The following is a 22,961-nucleotide window of genomic DNA, read 5'->3' on the forward strand; positions in this document are numbered from 1 at the left end:
AAGGACAATAGTGAACCAGATGGGTTTTTACGACAATCTGATAGTTTCATGGTCACTTTTTATTCCAGATTTATTTCATTAACTGAATTTAAATTCCACTGGTGAGATTTGAACTCACGTCTCCGGATTATTAGTCCAAGTTTCTGGCTCACTAGTCCAGTAACAACCACAATGCCACCGTACCCCCATTTTCTTACAGGAGTCATTTTAATTTATAACTATTTCATTATTTTCTTATCTTTTCTTACTAACAGCAGCAAGATGGAGATCATTGATGATAATACAGTAATCAGAGCGAGGGGGTTACCCTGGCAGTCATCTGACCAAGATATTGCTAGATTCTTCAGGGGTCTCAACATAGCCAAGTTAGTATTGACAACAAAAATAGTTATGATAGCATTATACTAGAAATGCTCTGAGAAAAATTATCCTGTGATTATTATTTAAAAATCTATTGCAATATATTTGTCAGTTTTCTGGTTGAACATTATTTTCTTCTTTTCCCTCTTTGGTCTCCACATGTCAAGTTTCATCCCATTAGATGGGCAGGCGCACGACCTGCTAGCACACCATCACCAATGCCATTTCTATAATTTTTTGTTGGGGCAGGGCAGATTTAAATAGTTTTTTGGCAAACTGAAGAAATTGAGGGGAATAAGAAAGAAAGTACAGTATGATATAAGACCGAGCAGATTGCAATGGTATTTTCTGGTTCTGTGATCCTAAATGAACAGGACACTTGGGAGTATAGACTCCTCCTTTCCTTTTATCAAGGAAACAATCCTGGCCTCTCCTCAGCCACTCACTATGATGGCAAGGTTCAGATCAGGAACTGATCATGTTGAAAAAAATTGTGATTCAAATCTGTAATTCCAGCCTGCTGCACCTTTCTTCCATTACTCATTTAATATTTCTATATACTATTATTTTCCAATTTTTCCCCTTACTAAAAACTCATGCTGGATATTATTCCAAGGGTGCTGAGTACCCTCCAGCATCTTGCTGAAGTGGCCATTCTTGTGAGCGCTTGGACAGTGAGTTATCAGCAGGCTTCACAACCATAAATCTTCCTCACCCAATATCCACTGAAGGGAGCTTTCCAGGGAAAACCATTGGATAATGATCATAGAATCATAAAAAGTTGAAGGAGGCCATTTGGCCCATTGTGCATGTGCTGTGCAATCATGTTTCGTCCCACATCTCTGCTTTTTGTCTGTACCCCTGTAAGTTCCTCATACTCAAGTTCAACTCTCTTTTCAGCAAGAGCGCTCCAGATCTTGGCAACTCTGAAACAATTTCTCCTCCTCTTCCTCTCTAGATCTTTTGCCAATGATTTTGAATCTGTGACCTCTAGTTGTTGACTCACTCGCCAGAGGGAATAATTTTTATTTATCTACTCTATCAAAACCTCTCATCATCTTGTGAATCTCTAGTCAGTCATGTCTTAACCTCCTTCTCTTTTTCAAGGAGAACATTCCTCACTTTTCCAACCTTTTCTCATAACTGAAGTTGCTCATCCTTGGTAATATCTTGGCAAATCTCTCCTGTAATCTCTAAGGCCCTTAGATCAGAAAAATAAAGTCTAGTTGATTTCCCACCCCTGTCCCCCCTCCCTGTTATTAGCTTAGATGTGTTGAATTGCTTCTACCAGTATCCTGGGTAAGCAGAGTAAGCCTCAGTGCAGACTAAGGATCAAACCTGGGACCTCATGGTCTGTATGGCTTACTTACAGCAGAACCATTGAAGAGCCCTGTATTCTATTTTGAATATTCTACATATTGTATAATTTTTGATTCGTAATTAGCTCAAAGCAGAGTAATGCGAAAGTTACGTATTTGCAAAGAAGTAAACCCTTATTTTTTTTGTACTTCCATTGTTGAGATTTAATTGCTTTAACCCACTTTAAAATGGACATGAACTTTCACTTTCTGTAATTCACTGTCAAAAATAAGCAAATAATTCTCGAGCTTCCATTCACAAAACTAATATTGCTTGAATTTTTACATCACAAATGATGCTCCATGACAAATTATTTATTCCTTGAGGTATGATATTCTTCACGATCCCATGTAACGTGGTATCATAATCATCAAAAATACAACTAATTGACATTACACACTCATTGTGTAAAGCAAAAAGCACAGAAAATAAAGCTTTAAAAAAGTGCTTCATGACTATAATTATTTCGAATAGGTATCTGCAATAAAACTGTAATCTAATCTCAAGGTTTGGATGACAAAGATAAGCTACTTGAACTTCACTCTTGCAATGTTTGATGACTTCTGAAGTGCCCTGTTGGATTACTGCCTAATAATTCACTGGAGATATCCAATATCCTTTTTACAGAAAGATCTATGGCAGAAGTTAATATAGTTTATATTCAGTTTGAAAGCCATTAAGTCCACTAATAAAAATCCACTGCTTTTTTTATATACCCCTGGTGTAACGTTTTGAACTGGTTTCAGCTTCCAAAAATGTGTATAATCCTCTTTTTAGTAATTGAGCTATAGTTTAATATGGTCTGTTTTGCAGAGTGATGTTCAAATAACTGAGGAGTAGGTTAATGCAGTGCTAGTTTTGAGGGTTTTTATTTGAGGACATATACTATTTTCACCTTGAGTTATTTTTTATGCAAGTTGAAACTTACACTTAATCAATGAAAATTATTCAATGTCAAATCTGTAAACTTTGAGAATTGATTTTTGATTATGCAGTAACAATCAGTAAAAAATAAAAAACATTAGAACTATTACAAATTTAGGCTCTTCAGTTGCTTATATTGGGCACTTTCCTTGGAACAAAATATATTCATTTTAAATTCTGAAGTTTCTGAAATTTGTAGAGGCATTTGTGTAAATATTTGATATTTTACTGCCCTTAAAGATATGAATGATGTTTTTCTGCTCATTTAAAGGGGTGGTGCTGCATTATGCCTAAATTCACAGGGAAGACGGAATGGAGAAGCTCTTGTGAGATTCATTAATGATGAACACAGAGACCTGGCACTACAAAGACACAGGCATCACATGGGGAGTCGATATATTGAGGTATACTATCATACACTCCTTGAATCTAGGATTGCTGGAGCATGCACCGAGTTATGGAAAACTGATTTGTACATTGGTATTCCAGTAAAATCTCAAAGTTCCCAAAATTTTCCTGTACTCCCGCATTCATGAGACTTGCATTTTCAAGATATCCGTTTGTTACAATTGCTTCTAGTTCTTAATTTATATATTTTGAAATATATATAAAATAATCTTCCATTTATTGATGTCCTTAGACAATGTATACAGTTATGGAGTACTGTATTTATTTTAGCACAAAAACTGATTTAGTCCAAATAATGCTGAATGCTTTTAGATTTACAATAAGAGGACCATGTTAGACAGCTGAAAGAATTGAGATGAAACTTTTACACTGGCTGGAGTGTATTAAAGTATTGAAATGAACTGCTTGTGGCATAATAAATAAGCATTCGTGTAATTTTAAGTGGGAGCACAGTCTGTTGTACTGTAGGTTTAAGTGAAGGTTAATGGTTTTTAAAATAGGGCAACAATCAAGAGGGAAAAATTATGTTCTTCATGAAATCGTAGAAAGTACAGCACAGAACGACACTTCGTAACATCCTTTGTGCCTCTGCCAGTGTTTGTTCTTCAACTGAAACAATCTACTCTAATCCTATTTCCCGACTTTATCTCCAATTGAACCATTTTGAAAAAGGACAGACATAATAATTCAACTACTGAAGTTAATTTTTTTCCTTTTTATAAATGTGAACTACATGGACAGCAATAATTTGGGGCTATTTCAGATTTTGCTGATTTGGACCAGAAGAATCAACTCTACAAGATCACAAGTAATGGCCCTGGAAATTCACTGGAGCCAGTGGCATACCTGGGATAGATGTCTGGTGGTTAAAGCATGCAGGTCTCTGTCCCAAAGATAAGGCTGCACGCACATTTGTTGTGGTTACAGGTGCCCCTGGAACTTTTCGTCCACTCCAAGGAAGCCTGGCATGATGGTATCATCCTTTGGATGTCCCACTGTTTATGCATCCTCAGCCTCAATTGTTTGGACACTGACAAGATACCAGCATCCAGTACAATGAAGTGGCATAAATGGGACCCACAGGGGCATTCCAGGCCAGGAGCAATTTTTAGCTATTCCTGTTGGCTTTGTCTCCATGGGATGTATTTTGCTCACCTCTGATGTAAGGGAAGGAACTGAGTGGAGGATGAAAGGAACTTTGGAAGTGCATTATCCTAAGCTATTCTCTCATGCAGCATCTGTTTGCAGAGCAGTATTAGCAGAGATTCACCTACATCTCCTCATTGTCAGAAATGTGGGCATGGTAAGGGAGCTAAAGAACTTCAAGATGAGATTAAAAATAATTACAAAAAATGAAATCAAATAGGGAATTCAGACGAAACCACTTTATCCAGAGAGTGGTGTGAATGTGGAACTCGCTACCACAGGGAGCAGTTGAGGCCAATAGTATGGATGCATTTATATTATGCATCTGAGAGAGAAGGGAATAGAATGTTACCCTGATAGTTAGATGAGGAAGGATGGGGGCAGACTCGAGTGGATCATAAACACCGGCATTGGCTGGTTCAGCCCAATGACCTGTTTTTTGTGCTTTCTTTTTTTCATTCATGGGATGTGGGCGTCGCTGGCAAGGTCAGCATTTACGGCCCATCCCTAATTGCCCTTGAGAAAGGTGGTGGTGAGGCACCTTCTTCAACCACTGCAATCTGTGAGATGAAGGATCTTCCACAGTGCTGTTAGGGAGAGAGTTCCAGGATTTTGACCCAGCAACGATGGAGGAACAACAATATATTTCCAAGTCAGGACGGTGTATAACTTGGAGGGGATCTTGCAGGTGATGGTGTCCCATGCACCTGCTGCCCTTGTCCTTCTAGGTGGTAGAGGTCGTGGGTTTGGGAGGTCCTGTCGAAGAAGCCTTGGTGAGTTACTATTTTGCATCTTGTGGATGGAACGCACTGCAGCCACAGGGTGCCGGTGGTACAGGGAGTGAATATTTAAGGTGGTGGATTGGGTGCCAATCAAGCAGGCTGCTTTATCCTGGATGGTGTTGAGCTTCTTGACTGAGTACAGCTCCAACAACAGTCAGGCAAGTGGCGAGTATTCCAAGACACTCCTGACTTGTGCCTTGTAGATGGTGGAAAGGTGTTGGTGAGTCACGAGGTGAGTCACTCACCACAGAATACCCAGCTTCTGACCTGCTCTTGCAGCCACAGTATTTATCTGGTTGGTCAAGTTAAGTTTCTGGTCAATGGTGACCACCAGGATGTTGATGGGGTATTCAATAATTGTAATTCCGTTGAATGTCAAGATATGGTGGTTAGATTCTCACTTGTTCTAGATAGTCAAGGAGGGACACAAAAAAAGCAGGAAACTATAGACCAGTCAGCCTAACATCTGTCATTGGGAAAATGCTGGAGACCATCATTAAGGAAGTGGTAGCAGGACATTTAGAAAATCATAATGCAGTCAAACAGAGTCAGCATGGTTTTATGAAAGGGAAATCATGTTTGACAAATTTGCTGGAGTTCTTGGAGGATGTAATGAGCAGGGTGGATGAAGGGGAACCAGTAAATGTCATGTATTTGGATTTCCAGAAAGCATTCAATAAAAGGTTAATACCCAAGATAAGAGCTCACGGGGGTAATATTAGCATGGATAGAGGATTTATATTAATGACTTGGATGAAGGGACTGAGTATAATGTAGCCAAACTTGCTGCTGATACAAAGATAGGTGGGAAAGCAAGTTGTGAGGAGGATACACAGAATCTACAAAGGTTCACGAGGTAGATTCTTGAGATTAAGAGTTTGTCGTATGAAGAAATATCGGGCTGGTTGGCCATACATTCATTGGAGTTTGAACGCTGAGAGGTGATCTTATTGAAAGGTATAAGATTCTGAGGAGGCTTGACAGGGTAGGTGCAGAGAAGAGAGTCTAGAACTAGGGGCATAGTTTCAGAATAAGGGGTCGCCCATTTAAAACGGAAATAAGAATTTTTCTCTGAGGGTGGTAAATCTTTGGGATTCTCTGCCCCAAAGCTGTGGAGGCTGGGTCATTGAATGTATTTAAGGTGGAAGTGGACAGATTTTTGAAAGATAAGGGAGTTGAGGGTTATGGGGAGTGGGCGGGAAAGTGGAGTTGAGGCCAGGATCAGATCAGCCATGATCTTCTTGAATGGCGGAGCAGGCATGAGGGGCCAAATGGCCTAGCCCTACTCCTATTTCCTATGTTCTTATAGTCAGTGTTTGGCACTTGTGTGATGTGAATGTTACTTGCCATTTATCAGCCCAAGGCTACATGTCGTCCAAGTCTTGCTGTATGCGGGCACGGACTGCTTCATTATCTGAGGAGATGTGAATGGAACTGAATACTGTACATTAGCAGTATACTCTATGTAATTCTATATAAAATATATGACCAATTTAACAAGCTCCAGCAGCTAAACAGAATCCTAGGAATATCAACCACAACAACTTTTATTTATATAGCCTCTTTAACTTAGTAAAATGTCCCAAGAAGCTTCTCAGGAGCGTTATCAAACAAAACTGGACATCAAGCCACATAAGGAGATATTAGGGCAGAGGACCAAAAGCTTGGTCAGAGGTAGGCTTTAAGGAGCGGGGCCTCGACAGCTGAAGGCACAGCCACCAATGGTGGATCAATTAAAATCAGGGATGCACAGGAGGCCAAAAGGAGGAGCGCAGATATCTTGGTGGGTTGTAGGGCTGGAGGAGATTACAGATCGGGAGGTGTGAGGTCACAGAAGGATTTGAAAACAAGGGTGAGAATTTTAAAATCAAGGCATTGCTTAACCGGGAGACAATGTAGGTTAGCAAGCACAGGGATAAAGGGTGAAAGGGACTTGGTGTGAGATATCTTAACACACAGTGATCAATACATAAAATGGACTTCTAGATAGAGTAGTGGAGGAAAAAAACCATGGCATTATTTAAGAAACAATTAGATACTGCAATGTGGGGGCACGTTCTGGATGCAGTAAGTAAGATGGAACGATTATTGTTCTCGTTTGAAATGATCTTGTGATCTAGTGTAAATCGGTGGGCTCCATTTGGAGTGCGTGATCCTTCCTGCTGATTTTCCTCTCTGTTCTCCATCTAGGCAATGTTTTACAACCAGGTATTACACCAACAAAAACTTATTTATACAGCGCCTTTAACATAGTATAACGTCCCAATGGGCAAAAAGCTGCCCCTGCTCTCTGCTTTCTATCCTTGTCATCTATCTTTCTCTGCGTTCTGTTATTTTGCATTTAATATATTTTGAATGCAGCGAAGTAGAGTGTACTGCATATAAGTTAATTTGCATTTTAATATTGAACATTTATAAAATCTTTATGGACCAGTAAAAGGAAAAACTGAAAGACTTGCATTTATATGGCACTTTTTACAACTTGGGGTCCCAAAGCGCTTTACAGCCAGTGAAGTACTTTTGAAGTATAGTCACTGTTGTAATGTCGCCCATTTATACAAAATTCTCATTGTTAACTTTTTTTTTTTACAGGTATACAAGGCAACAGGGGAGGATTTTCTAAAAATTGCAGGAGGTAAAGTAACTATATTGAAGCATATTTTGACATTACTTTGCAATCCAATAAAATGGAAATGCACTTTTTATTGCCCAAACTAAACAAGCTAAGCTCATAGCATGGAGGGAAAAGTTGACATCTTGCATAAATATAGATGAGCCAATGCATAGGTACAATATCCGATTGCAGAAATTTAACAGTGGATGGCGAGAGGAGTCAAATGAAGTATGAAACAATAATAAGTACTGTAATGGAATCTGACTGGGCAGTTCTGGTTTGAATTTCAGTTGGGTTCTTTGGATTCAATGAACCACAAAATAAAAACACACAGATTTTAGGATTTAACTGGGAGTATGCCTGGTAGATAGCCAATCAATACTTTGATTTTGATAAACTACCCAGTGATATTTTTTCTTTTTTCCCTCCTCTCCCAAAGAGACTGACTGGGGTACACACAAACTCGACCATGTGTGTAAAAATAAACATTCTGTATTTATTGTAGAAAAAGAAAATTTTCAGATAGAAGGTACTTTTTGAGACTGTAACAAAGCTAAGTGGTAACATCCAAGTAATTAGTTATACTGACATGGATGAAATAAAGTGGCTAGCAGGCCGTGTGACTTCGTTTTATTTGGCTGCTTGATAACCAAGAGCACCCCTCTTTGTACCTGTATGATATGTTATCAAATGGGTTGCCTTGCACAGTAAAAGTTTCCTGTACACGATGCCTCATTTGGCGTGTGTAACATTCATCCCACACTAACTGCAGGCATCCACCAAAGTATCACTATCCAGTTCAGAATCTATGGCTCAAGTGATTAATTCAACTAATTTTTGACTCTGTAGCCACTTATAGGCCCCAAGTTTCCACACGATAAAAAACGGACGCCCCTCCGAGCTGGGCGCCCGTTTTTTGTGCCGAAAACGGCGCCGGAAAAAAACGCGCGATTCTGGAGCGCCCTGCAGCTCCATGTCTGCTTGGCGCGGCGCCCAGGGGGGCGGAGCCTACCACTCGCACCAATTTTGTAAGTGGGAGGGGGCGGGTACCATTTAAATTAGTTTTTTTCCTGCCGGCAACCGTGCGCGTTGGAGCATTCGCGCACGCGCAGTGTGAAGGAAACATTGGCACTTGGCCATTTTTGTAGTTCTTTGTAGCTGTTTAATTTTTTAACATTTTTTAATAAAAGCACATTGCCCTTCCATGATCAGGCTTCTTGCAGCAGTGAGAAGGCTGCAGGAAGCCTCAGAAAGTTGAGGCAGCCGTTTCCCTCCCCCCCCCCCCCCACCCGCCGTCGGGAATGGCTTACTCCTCCCCCCCCCCCCCCTTGCGGGAACGAACGGCTTCCTCCTCCCCCCCCCCCCCCCGCGGGAACGAACGGCTGCCTCCTCCTCTTTTTTCCCCCCCCCCCACCCCCCTGCGGGAACGAACTGCTTCCTCCTTCCCCCCCCCCCTGCGGGAACGAACGGCTGCCTCCTCCTCTTTTTTCCCCCCCCCCCACCCCCCTGCGGGAACGAACTGCTTCCTCCTCCCCCCCCCCCCCCCGCGGGAACGAACGGCTGCCTCCTCCTCTTTTTTTCCCCCCCCCACCCCCCTGCGGGAACGAACGGCTGCCTCATCCCCCCTCCTTCTCCCCCCCCCCCCCCCCCTCCCGGCAGGAACGAACGGCTGCCTCAACTTGTGAGGCTTCCTGCAGCATTCTCCCTGGCTGAAGCACTTTCACACAGGTAGGAAGATGGTTTATTTAATCTTTTCTTTGCTTATAAATTTTTATTCAGGTTGGATTTATTTGTATAATATTTGTATAAGTATAAATAAGGATTTATTATCGAATTTAATGACTTCCCTCCCCCGCCCCCCACCTCGTTCTAGACGCCTAATTTGTAACCTGCGCCTGATTTTTTAATGTGTAGACGAGGTTTTTTCAGTTCTACAAAAATCTTCACTTGCTCCATTCTAAGTTAGTTTGGAGTACGTTTTCACTGTGGAAACTTTGAAATCAGGCGTCAGTGGCCGGACACGCCCCCTTTTGAAGAAAAAATTCTGTTCCAAAGTGAAACTGTTCTAACTGACTAGAACTGCAGAAAAAAAAATGTGGAGAATTGCGATTTCTAAGATAGTCCGTTCTCCACCAGTTGCTCCTAAAAATCAGGCGCAAATCATGTGGAAACTTGGGCCCATAATTAGGACTTCAGATGTTGTGTTTCATTTGGATGCTGGTTTATTCTTGCTTTTCTCCATCATTATGCCTTAAAATTCACATTGTAATATTTTACCTTTTTAGGTACCTCCAATGAAGTAGCTCAATTCTTATCAAAGGAGAATCAGGTTATTATTCGAATGCGTGGCCTGCCATTCATAGCCACAGCAGAGGAAGTCTTGACATTTTTTGGATCAAACTGCCCATTAACAGGTGGAAAAGAGGGAATCCTTTTTGTCAAGTATCCTGATGGGAGGCCGACAGGTGATGCTTTTGTATTGTTTGCCTGTGAGGAGTATGCCCAAAATGCACTCAAGAAACACAAGGATATGTTGGGGAAGCGGTACATTGAACTGTTCAGAAGCACAGCAGCTGAAGTACAACAGGTTAGTGCTATAATACTTTTGAGGTTCTTGTTGATAATTCAAGTCATGAAGTGGAGGAAATGAAATGTAACAACATCTCTCTTAATCTTTACATTTTCATAACCAATACTCTTCATATTTACATGTGGCCCACATCTCGGGTAGTTGATTCTCATCAAGAAAGGTTGTGAGTTCAATCCTCACTGGCACTCACTTTTTCAGTTGTTAGTTGGACCACCACAGGGTAGTGAAGTGAAGGAGGATACCTGAGAGAAGACACATTCTCTACTTTGATATTTCTTTGAAATGACTTGCCTTTGAATGTTCTTTTACTGCATTCCTGGTTTCATAAGTATATATAACTGGGAAAAAGTCATTTCTATTCTTTTCATATATTTTTGTAAATGTGTTGGCCAAAGCTTAGCACAACAACATACATGTGGAATAAAAACAGAAAATGCTGGAAATCTCAGCAAGTCAGGCAGCATTTTCCGTTTTTATTCCAGCATCTGCAGTATTTTGCTTTTGTATTAGCATACATGTGGTTTCACCATTAGGAATATACAGGTTTAAGAAAGTTGTAGTACATCTGGCCAGTTCCAAGGTTGACAGAAATACCATACTACACTCTGGCTTAGTTTGTCTGTAACACTGATGGTAACCCACTCAAAATCAACTGGTTACTGTCAACAATGCAATTGGGAAAACCTAGGGCTCCTTCTGGCTCCATATTTAGATAATTTTTTTATTTGCCTTTTTAGTGACAGCCACCAGCAGCCTCTTTTTAAAGACTGGTTTGGCTGCTCTGCCTGAGAAAACTGACCGCAGTATGGTCGGACGGCAACCAATTTCGGAAATGGACCTGAAATAAGTGTTCGTCTCCCCGATCCGCATAGGCAATGGGCCTGTTTCAAGCGAAAAGCTGGCATGGCATGAGTGCTAGTATGCCACTCATCATGTTGGATCCTTCAGCGGGGCAACAGTGTCCAGCAGTGAAACCAATAAATCCTGGGCAAACTAGGACAATTGATAGCTCTGCCCATCATTATCCTTTGCTGAAAACTGAGTGACAACCATAATATGTTCTGCAAAAGAAGATCTCAAAGTTTTCTTTCCTTTGCATTGAAAGAAAATCCAATATTAATTTAAACTGAAATTGTATTAAAACCAGCCAAAAGTTACATTTTTGGTGCCCACCTGTGACAGAGACTGTAATTCCCATATTGGACTGTACAGTCACCTGAGAACTCACTTTGAGTGGAAGCAAGTGTTCCTCGATTTCGAGGGACTGTCTACGATGACTTCATGCTGGGAGTTTAAACACTTTGGGGGTCATTTTAACCCTCCAGTGCAGGTAGGGTGTTAAAAAAAATAAAGAGAAACCTGACCCCAACCCAATCCATCAGGTAAGTGTCTTTACAGCACTGTTTGTGAACCAGGAGGAGCAGGAGTGCTTCCACAACCCCACCCACACAAGTTAGATCCTTCGCAATCTGACCCTGCCCCCCATCCCCTCAATGATGTCCAACTCCCCTGCGATGCCCGGCTCTAGTGTATGAATGTGGAAATTTCGATTATCAATTATATCTGATTAAACTGTTTCACATTATACTCAAAATGTGTACAACAATCTCCCCTCCTCTACGTATGCCTCTGATAATACACTGCTTCTCATGATTACAGTCTATAGAACCATGGTGGAGGCCATTGATATATAGGGGGGAAAATTGCGGTCGGAGGCTTCCTTTGGACGAACGCCTCCAACCCAAAAAAAAAATTACGAAAATACCTGGTGGTCTCGGAGGAACATAGGATTCCGGTCGGAGGCTTTCATTCGCTGTGTAGCATACGGGAACCTATCCTCAAGATACGTATCCTGGAATCACCTGGGCCTGAACTACAAATCACTATCTAGTATTCTCATTGATAATAATGGGAGCTCTGTTTGTACGGACCTCCCATTACTATCATTGAGAATAACCCCCTAAAACAAGAAACGCAACACAAATTTAAAAAAAAAACACCTCATATATTTAAAATGAATTGAAAATGAATGTAATTAAATGTTTTGGGGAAAGTTTTTTAAATGTGTTTTAATAGGGTTAAAATAAACTTGCTTTAATGGACAGGGTTTTTAATATAAAAATGAGTGATTACATTTAATTTTTCTACGTTTTAAAACTCTTACTCTTACCAGGCAGAAGAGTTTGAAGGACATTCGCTGGGCAAGAGTTGGGCAAATAGCCCAATCTCTGCCCTGCGGATATCCTTCCTGCGGGTGTGCGTAGGATTTGTCAAAATAAATTTTGACAGATTGCAAAAGACAGTTCTTGGCGCATGTGCATCGCGTGCGGAGAATCAGCTTTTGCAAGGCCTTGCTGAGTGCGTGCACACATTGTACTGCAATTTTCAGCCCAACGTTTGTATCCAGAAAGGCTTTCGGATTAAACGAGTTATCAAAGCTCCCTGGATTAAGTCACCATGCTGCTGTCTGTCTGTCTATCTGTCACACCACAGTCCTAGAAAACTTCTGGGATCAAACTCATCATCATTATAGGACAATCTCGGGGTGAGTCCATAATCTGGGACTCCCAGAGGATAGTGATTCTTGCAGGGAGCACATCTCATTGTGAGTGCCAAGTCTGTGATTTCTGACTATTATAGAATCATACAGTACAGGAGGAGGCCATTCAGCTATTGTACCTGTGCCAACTCTTTGAAAGAATTTTCCAATTATTCCCACTCCCCTGCTCTTTTCCCCCATAGCTCTGCAAATGTTTCTTTTTCAAGTATATATTGCCTTTCTTGCAAAGGGGATAGAGTATAAAAGCAGGGACGTCTTGCCACAGCTATACAAGGTATTGGTGAGGCCACACCTGGAATACTGTGTGCAGTTTTGGTTTCCATATTTAGGAAAGGACATACTTGCTTTGGAGGCAGGTCAAAGAAGGGTCACTAGGTTGATTCTGAGGATGAGGGGGTTGACTTCTGAGGAAAAGTTGAGTAGGTTGAGCCTATACTCATTGGAATTCAGAAGAATGAGAGGTGATCTTATCGAAATGTGGATGCAGCGAGGATGTTTCCACTGATGTGGGAGACTAGAACTAGATGGCATGATCTTAGAATAAGGGGCCTCCCATTTCAAACTGAGATGAGGAGGAAGTTCTTCTCCTGACAGTTGTAAATCTGTGGAATTTACTGCCTTGGAGAGCTGTGAAAGCTGGGACATTGAATAAATTTAAGACAGAAATAGACAGTTTCTTGAATGATAAGGGGTTATGGGGAGCGGGTGGGGAAGTGGAGCTGAGTCCATGATCAGATCAGCCATGATATTGAATGGCGGAGCAGGCGCGAGGGGCCGTATGGCCTACTCCTCTTCCTATTTCTTATGTTCTTATATCCAATTCCCTTTGAAAAGTTACCATTGAATTTACTTCCACCTCCCTTTCAGGCCGTGAATTGCAGATCATAACCACTTACTGCGTTTAAAAAAAAAAATCAATCTCCTCATCTCCCCTCAGGTCCTTTTGCCAATTATCTTAAATCAGTATCCTCTGCTTACCGACTCTCCTGCCAGTGCTGAGATATCTTGTGTCCATGCAAAACATTTTGAGACCAGTGGTGGGACTGCTTTCATGGTGTAAAGCCTTTGATCACATGCCCATGTTTGTATTTTTAGATTATTTATATGTAACACAGCTTGTATATCCTTTTTTTTTTATATAAAATTGCAGCTGATCTGCTTGTTGCTTGTCCTGTACATTGAATTCTCCAGTGTAGTGCTCACATTATAACACAACAGGAAGGAGCACATTTTCTTAACCAAATAAATAAGAAGGTACAGAGTCATATCATGGAAGAGTTTGTTACAGGAATTTGATGCATTAACCAGAATCATGTATAATATTTGAGTTTAAAAATTGTTAATGATTAGGACTGAAATATAAAAGTCTTCATAGTATAACCAAATAGCAACCATAGACAATGTATGTACTGAAAATGAGAAATATTGGTGAACATAACTAAATCCAAGAGATAATTCAGAAAAAACCCGAGTAAAGAGTGGGAAGAATGTTGAACTCGCAACCACAAGGAGCAGTTGAGGCGAATAGCAAAGATGCATTTAAGGGGAAGCTAGATAAGCACACGAGGGAGAAATGCAGAGAAGGATATGCTGATAGAGTTAGATGAAGAGGATTGGGAGGAAGCTCATATAGAACTTAAACACCGGCACAGACCAGTTAGGCTGAATGGCCTGTTTCTGTGCTGTAAATTCTATGTACTACTTTGTAATTTAATCACCTAGCTTAGCCTTGTTGCCAAATTAAGTTAATTGAAGGGTTAAGTCATGGCAGGAGAGCTCAGACACGTGTTCGGCTCCTCCTGTACTATGTGGGAAGTTGGGGATGCTTCTAGTGTCCCTGACGACTACGTGTGTGGGAAGTGCATCTGCCTGCAGCCCCTGACTGACCACATTGCGGCACTGGAGCTGCGGGTGGATTCACTCTGGAGCATGCACAATGCTGAGAATGACGTGAATAGCATGTTTAGTGAGTTGGTCTTACCGCAGGAAAAGGGTACACAGTCAGATAGGTGATGGGTGACCATCAGGAAGAGCAGTGGAAGGAAGGTAGTGCAGGGGTCCCCTGCGGTCATCCCCCTGCAAAACAGATGCACCACTTTGGGTACTGTTGAGGGGGGGGATAACTCATCAGGGGAGGGCAGCAGCAGCCAAGTCCATGGCACTGTGGGTGGCTCTGCTGCACAAGAGGGCAGGAAAAAGAGTGGGAGAGCTATAGTGATAGGGGATTCGATTGTAAGGGGAATAGATAGACGTTTCTGAGACTCCAGGATGGTATGTTGCTTCCCTGGTGCACTCGTCAAGGATGTCTCGGAGCGGGTGCAGGGCATTCTGAAAAGGGAGGGTGAACAGCTAGATGTCGTGGTGCACATTGGTACCAACGATATAGATTAAAAAATGGATGAGGTCCTACAAGATGAATTTAGGGAGCTAGGAGCTAAATTTAAAAAGTAGGACCTCAAAAGTAGTAATCTCAGGATCGCTACCTGTGCCACGTGCTAGTCAGAGTAGGAAGCGCAGGATAGCTCAGATGAATACGTGTCTTGAGCAGTGGTGCAGCAGGGAGGGTTTCAAATTCCTGGGACATTGGAACCGGTTCTGGGGGAGGTGGGACCAGTATAAACTGGACGGTCTGCACCTGGGCAGGACCGGACCCAATGTCCTAGGGGGAGTATTTGCTAGTGCTGTTGAGGAGGAGTTAAACTAATATGGCAGGGGGATAGTAACCTATGCAGGGAGACGGAGGGAAGTAGAATGGGGGCAGATGCAAAATATAGAAAGAAGAAAAGTAAAAGTGGAAGGCAGAGAAACCTAAGGCAAAAAGCAAAAAGGGCCACATTACAGCAAAATTCTAAAGGGGCAAAATGTGTAAGAAAGACAAGCCTGAGGCTCTGCCTCAATGCGAGGAGTATTCTGAATAAGGTGGACGAATTAACTGCGCAGATAGCAGTTAACGGATATGATGTAATTGGCATCACGGAGACATGGCTCCAGGGTGACCAAGGCTGGGAACTCAATATCCAGTGGTATTCAACATTTAGGAAGAATAGACAGAAAGGAAAAGGAGGCGGGGTGGCATTGCTGGTTCAAGAGGAAATTAATGCTATAGTAAAGGACATTAGCTTGGCTGATGTTGAATCGGTATGGGTGGAGCTGCGGAATACCAAGGGGCAGAAAACGCCAGTGGGAGTTGTGGACAGACCACCAAACAGTAGTAGTAAGGTTGGGGACAGCCTCAAACAAGAAATAAAGGATGCATGCAACAAAGGTACAGCAGTTATCATGGGTGACTTTAATCTACAGATTGATTGGGCTAACCAAACTGGTAGCAATGCGGTAGAGGAGAATTTCTAGGAATGTATTAGGGATGGTTTTCTGGAACAATATGTTGAGGAACCAACCAGGGAGCTGGCCATCCTAGACTGGGTGATGTGTAATGAGAAAGGACTAATTAGCAATCTTGTTGTGCGAGACCCCTTGGGGAAGAGTGACCATAACATGGTAGAATTCTTTATTAGGATGGAGAGTGACACAGTTAATTCAGAAACTAGGGTCCTGAACTTATGGAAAGGAAACTTCGATGGTTTGAGGCGTGAATTGGCTAGAATAGACTGGCAAATGATACTTAAAGAGTTGGCAATAGCAAACATTTTAAAGATCACATGGATGAACTTCAGCAATTGTACATAGAAAATAGGCGCGCAGGAGTAGGCCATTCGGCCCTTCAAGCCTGCACCGCCATTTAATGAGTAAATTACATCCCTGTCTGGAGTAAAAATAAAACTGGGAATGTGGCTCAACCATGGCTAACAAGGGAAATTAAGGATAGTGTTAGATCCAAGGAAGAGGCATATAAAGTGGCCAGAAAAAGTAGCAAACCTGAGGACTGGGAGAAATTTAGAATTCAGCAGAGGAGGACAAAGGGTTTAATTAAGAGGGGGGAAATAGAGTACGAGAAGAAGCTTGCCGGGAACATAAAAACTGACTGCAAAAGCTTCTATAGATATGTGAAGAGAAAAAGATTAGTGAAGACAAACGTAAGTCCCTTGCAGTTTGGATTCAGGTGAATTTATAATGGGGAACAAAGAAATGGCAGACCAATTGAACAAATACTTTGGTTCTGTCTTCATGAAGGAAGACACAAATAACCTTCCGGAAATACTAGGGGACCGAGGGTCTAGTGAGAAGGAGGAACTGAAAGAGATCCCTATAAAGCGGGAAATTGTGTTGGGGAAATTGATGGGATTGAAGGCCGATAAATCCCCGGGGCCTGATAGTCTGCATCCCAGAGTACTTAAGGAAGTGGCCATAGAAATAGTGGATGTATTGGTGATCATTTACCAACAGTTTATTGACTCTGGATCAGTTCCTATGGACTGGAGGGTAGCTAATGTAACACCACTTTTTAAACAGGGAGGGAGAGAGAAAGCGGGTAAGTATTGACCGGTTAGCCTGACATCAGTGGTGGGGAAAATGTTGGAATCAATTATTAAGGATGAATTAGCAGCGCATTTGGAAAGCAGTGACAGGATCGGTCCAAGTCAGCATGGATTTACGAAGGGGAAATCATGCTTGACAAATCTTCTGGAATTTTTTGCGGATGTAACTAGTAGAGTGGACATGGGAGAACCAGTGGATGTGGTGTATTTGGACTTTCAAAAGGCTTATGACAAGGTCCCACAAAAGAAATTGGTGTGCAAAATCGAAGCACATTGTATTGGGAATAATAAACTGACGTGGATAGAGAACTGGTTGGCAGACAGGAAACAGATAGTTGGGATAAACAGGTCCTTTTCAGAATGGCAGGCAGTGACTAGTGGAGTGCCACAGGGCTCAGTGCTGGGACCCCAGCTCTTTACAATATACATCAATGATTTGGATGAAGGAATTGAGTGTAATATCTCCAAGTTTGCAGATGACACTAAACTGGGTGGTGGGGTGAGCTGCGAGGGGGACGCTAAGAGGCTGCAGGGTGACTTAGACAAGTTAGGTGAATGGGCAAATGCATGGCAGATGCAGTATAATGTGGATAAATGTGAGGTTATCCACTTTGGGGGCAAAAACGCGAAGACAGAATATTATCTGAATGGTGGCAGATTAGGAAAAGGGGAGATGCAACGAGACCTGGATGTCATGGTTCATCAGTCATTGAAAGTTGGCATATAGGTACAGCAGGCGGTAAAGAAGGCAAATGGTATGTTGGCCTTCATAGCTAGGGGATTTGAATATGGGAGCAGGGAAGTCTTACTGCAGTTGTACAGGGCCTTGGTGAGGCCTCACCTGGAATATTGTGTTCAGTTTTGGTCTCCTAATCTGAGGAAAGACATTCTTGCTATTGAAGGAGTGCAGCGAAGGTTCACCAGACTGATTCCAGGGATGGCTGGACTGACATATGAGGAGAGACTGGATCAACTGGGCCTTTATACATTGGTGTTTAGAAGAATGAGAGGGGATCTCATAGAAACATACAAGATTTTGATGGGATGGGACAGGTTAGATGCGGGTAGATTGTTCCCGATGTTGGGGAAGTCCAGAAGCAGAGGACACAGTCTTAGGCTAAGGGGTAGGCCATTTAGGACTGAGATGAGGAGAAACTTCTTCACTCAGAGAGTTGTTAACCTGTGGAATTCCCTGCCGCAGAGAGTTGATGCCAGTTCATTGGATATATTCCAGAGGGAGTTAGATATGGCCCTTATGGCTAAGGGGATCAAGGGGTATGGAGAGAAAACAGGAAAGGGGTACGGAGGGAATGATCAGCCATGATCTTATCGAATGGTGGTGCAGGCTCGAAGGGCCGAATGGCCTACTCCTGCACCTATTATCTCTGTTTCTATCTTTAGTTTAACAATACAGTGCAAACATGCATTTATTATTACTTAACACATATTTGTTTAATAGGAGGGATAATGAAAACTGTACATTTATTTGTGCAGATTAGTAAAACTTAATTTTAAGAGAAAGGCCTAACTCAGGATATTAAGTTGCTAGTACTAATTTCAGAAATTTGAAATCGAAGGCAATTTTCTTAAGTTAAGGAATGTTTTTTCCATGGAGAAATTTAAAATGTCCTTTCTTTTTGATGATTGAATTCTGTACAGGTTCTTAACAGGTATACGTCCACTCCCCTCATTCCTATAGCCCCCGCTCCCATCATTCCTGTACTACCTCAGCCATTTGTGCCTTCTACTAATATGCGAGATTGCATCCGCTTGCGAGGCCTACCCTATGCTGCCACCATTGAGGACATTCTAGAGTTTCTGGGAGAATTTACTTGTGATATCCGACCTCATGGAGTGCACATGGTGTTAAATCAGCAGGTGAGAAAGTAAATCATATTTTCTCAAATGTTAAATCAGCTTTAGAATGTCAGTAGCATCAAACATTAAATGTGATGTATAAAATGAGGAGAGCTTGCTCCAAATTAAAATGATAATACAGGATTACTTCTATAAGTATGACATGGGGTTCGTTACCTAGATTTTCTCATTCAGACAACTTGTGTTGGCTTTGGTTTGTTAATTTATTGAAGGTGCTTATTGCCTGAAAATGATTATTTATATTTGTGAAATCATCATCATCATCATAGGCAGTCCCTCGAAACGAGGATGACTTGCTTCTACGTCAAAAAAGGATGAGTTCACAGGTGTTTCAATGAGGGACCTAATACTCCAGGTCCCAAACTACATCTTGAAGGGTGGAAGATGCCGGTGCATGGATTCTTTTAACGTGTGGTGACCGTTGCACACCAGGCACCATACGGGCTTGACAGAGCTAGGTCTTGGTCCAGTGGCAAGGGTTAAACAAGACAACTGGAGACCTGCTCTACTGCACGGGCCTAGTGCGCACACATATCGCAGTGTTGGCAGGCCCGTGCTACCCCAGACCCTCGCCTCTTCTAGGCCCCGAACTCGCCCCTCTCCTGGGCCCTGATCATATCCCTCTACAATCTGGAGCATTGATTTGTGAAAGGGCATATTGTGTTTATTTGACATTCTTCCACAAATTTATTTTAACAGAGGCATTTACTCATTTATTTAAAACTGCTTAATGCCTACATTAAAATAGTGGACAGAGAATCGTCAAACAACATTTCAACATTTGTATGCTAATATCTCAAATGATGATTTCCAGGCTTGAAAAGTAAATAGACTTAAGATGCAATTTAAATTCTAAATAGAGGTATTTAATATATGCATGTTTAACACATTTACAACATTGACAAAAATAACTTACTACTAATTAAGAAATATAGGCAATAACATTACTGGATAATTTGAAGGCGTCTTCCATTAATTTTTCAACGGGAGCCTTTGCAGTAAAAATTTAGTAGAAGTATGTGTCAGCAGGCCAGTTGATCACAGGTGGTATTTCAGCCCAAGCTGTACCCAGACGCACGAGATCCAATTTTAACCCTGCTGCCTATTGGGAACAAGATAGTCAGGTGGTTAAAATGGCATCCAGGCACTTCACATAGCATGCCAACATGTTTGAGCATACTGCTATTTTAACCCTACTGACTCCAGTTATGGGAAAGGCATCTGCTGCAGGCAGGTGGGAGCCTCATCAATATTTAAATATTGTGGACTGATATTCCCTGAAAGTGCTGACTCATGCTGCTGTACAGTCCCACAGGCCATGCCAGCCCTCTGTTATCTTTCCCCAAGAGCCTACTCTTCCTCCACATATTCCACCAGGAGTCACTTGATATCAGTCAAGAGTAAGAATTATGGTATTAAGTCTTCATTCCATACCTAGCGAAAACCAAAAGATATGTTGGAAAATTGCACTTTGCCTGCCTTTAATTGCATACACAACCTTAAAATGGCTTAATTGGTGGATTTTGGACACTGGAAAATATTTCCCACCCAAGTAAGTCTTGGGTGGAAAGTGCAGACTGACGACAAATTGGTCAAAAGAACAATTTCCACTAAAATTTTCTGCTTAGCCCAAATTGGGCAAAGAATATATTGGAAAATAGCTCTCCGTGTGTTTATCAAATTTCTTTACTTTTTCTGGTATGTCTTAACAAAACACACCGGAGAAGGGATTACTTTTTGTGAAATGCTAAATAAATCAAATGTAGTTGTACAGTAACAGAAACCTTGCTATCCCTGCCTACTTATTAACATATGTGCAATTACCTCTTTTAGGGCCGTCCTTCCGGTGATGCCTTTATCCAGATGAAATCATCAGATCGAGCATTCCTAACTTCTCAGAAGTGTCACAAAAGAACAATGAAGGACAGATATGTTGAAGTATTCCAGTGTTCAGCTGAAGAAATGAACTTTGTATTAATGGGTGGCATTTTAAATCGAAATGGCCTGTCCCCACCGCCATGTAAGTTACCATGTAAGTTTGCTTGGCTCTTGATGGTGCTCTACGCTGCACGCTGGTAGGTGCTGGAGCTTTATGACTCTTTATATTCCTGGTTCTCTGATTCAGAATGTTTAGTACCATGTTCTGTCATCTGAGGTTGTTACTGGTCTAACTTGTACTGGTTTTATTGTCTTTGGTTGTGGTTAGCTGTATTTCAAAAAGACATTTCTGATATTACAGGCTATCCATGGAATTAGACATAACATGTTTTTAATTGATGAAAGCAGTGTTAAAAATAGAATAAATGCCCTTACTGTTGAGTTCAAATACAATCATTGCAGTTATGATAATTAATTGAATAATCTTATTTAGATTAATAGCTGCATTTGTGAAAACATAATTGTGATTGAGAAAACTGGCAACAATGCAAAGTGCTGAATAAAAACAGGTGCTTTCAGACAAAGATAAGTTAATGTGCAAACATTGCATTTACCAGAAGGTCCCTGATATGATCACTGATCTGTGCTGATGTCACTGGTCTGTGCCAAGGCAGTAGTCGGTTGCCACAATTGCCTCCGTGCTCTAACCTGCGAGACTCGTACATGAAGAATGGCCACTTGGGGAAGTACTGGATGGCAGCTGGTGAGTGAGTTAGTGCCTTCAGGACAAGGGGAAAGGGAAGAAACATAGAAAATAGGTGCAGGATTAGGCCATTCGGCCTTTCAAGCCTGCACCACCATTCAATATGATCATGGCTGATCACGCAACTTCAGTACCCCATTCCTGCTTTCTCTCCATACCCCTTGATCCCTTTAGCTGTAAGGGCCACATCTAACTCCCTTTTGAATATATCGAACCACCTGGCCTCAACAACTTTCTGTGGTAGAGAATTCCACAGGTTCACAACTCTCTGAGTGAAGAGGTTTTTCCTCATCTTAGTCCTAACTGGCTTATCCCTTATCCTTGGACTGTGACCCTTGGTTTTGGACTGCCCCAACATCGGCAACATGCTTCCTGAATCTAACCTGTCCAATCCGGTCAGAATTTTATGTTTCTATGTGATCCCCTCTCACTCTTCTAAATTCCAGTGAATATAAGCCTAGTCGATCCAGTCTTTCTTCATATGCCAGTCCTGCCATCCCGGTGAACCTTCGCTGCACTCCCTCAATAGCAAGAATGTTCTTCCTCAGATTAGGAGACCAAAACTGTACACAATATTCAAGGTGTGGCCCCACCAAGGCCCTGTACAACTGCAGTAAGACCTCTCTGCTCCTATACTCAAATCTTCTCGCTATGAAGGCCAACATGCCATTTGCCGCCTTCACTGCCTGCTGTACCTGCATGCCAACTTTCAATGACTGATGTACCATGATACCCAGGTCTCGTTTCACCTCCCCTTTTCCTAATCTGTCACCATTCAGATAATATTCTGCCTTCCTGTTTTTGCCCCCAAAGTGGATAACCTCACATTTATCCACATTATACTGCATCTGTCATGCATTTGCCCATTCACCTAACCTGTCCAAATCACCCTGCAGCCTCTTGGCTCCTCCTCGCAGCTCACACTGCCACCCAGATTAATGTCATCTGCAAACTTGGAGATATTACTTTCAATTTCTTTGTCTAAATCATTAATGTATATTGCAAATAGCTGAGGTCCCAGAACTGAACCTTGCGGTAATCCACTAGTCACTGCCTGCCATTCTGAAAAGGACCCGTTTATTCCTACTCTTTGCTTTCTGTCTGCCAACCAGTTCTCTATCCACGTCAATACCTTACCCCCAATACCATGTGCTTTAATTTTGCACACCAATCTCTTGTGTGGGAACTTGTCAAAAGCCGTTTGAAAGTCCAAATACATCACATCCACTGGTTCTCCCTTGTCCACTCTACTAGTTACATCCT

The 22,961-nt window shown here is 41.9% G+C and overlaps 1 protein-coding gene across 3 annotated transcripts in view; it reads left to right on the top strand.

Moving 5' to 3' along the window:
• esrp1 (epithelial splicing regulatory protein 1) overlaps window positions 1-22,961 on the top strand; it is an 86,668-nt gene that overhangs the window by 19,988 nt on the left and 43,719 nt on the right. For 2 of the 3 annotated variants that reach the window (XM_070894167.1, XM_070894185.1), the window contains exons 7-12: window positions 255-365; window positions 2,915-3,047; window positions 7,572-7,614; window positions 9,879-10,180; window positions 18,839-19,057; window positions 20,891-21,089. In XM_070894167.1, the coding sequence (XP_070750268.1) occupies window positions 255-365; window positions 2,915-3,047; window positions 7,572-7,614; window positions 9,879-10,180; window positions 18,839-19,057; window positions 20,891-21,089 (1,007 nt within the window). The remainder of the gene's footprint in view (window positions 1-254; window positions 366-2,914; window positions 3,048-7,571; window positions 7,615-9,878; window positions 10,181-18,838; window positions 19,058-20,890; window positions 21,090-22,961) is intronic. The other variant, XM_070894177.1, reaches the window with a different exon arrangement.

This window comes from Pristiophorus japonicus, chromosome 1 (assembly GCF_044704955.1).
Source record: "Pristiophorus japonicus isolate sPriJap1 chromosome 1, sPriJap1.hap1, whole genome shotgun sequence".
NCBI classification, from domain to species: Eukaryota; Metazoa; Chordata; class Chondrichthyes; family Pristiophoridae; genus Pristiophorus; species Pristiophorus japonicus.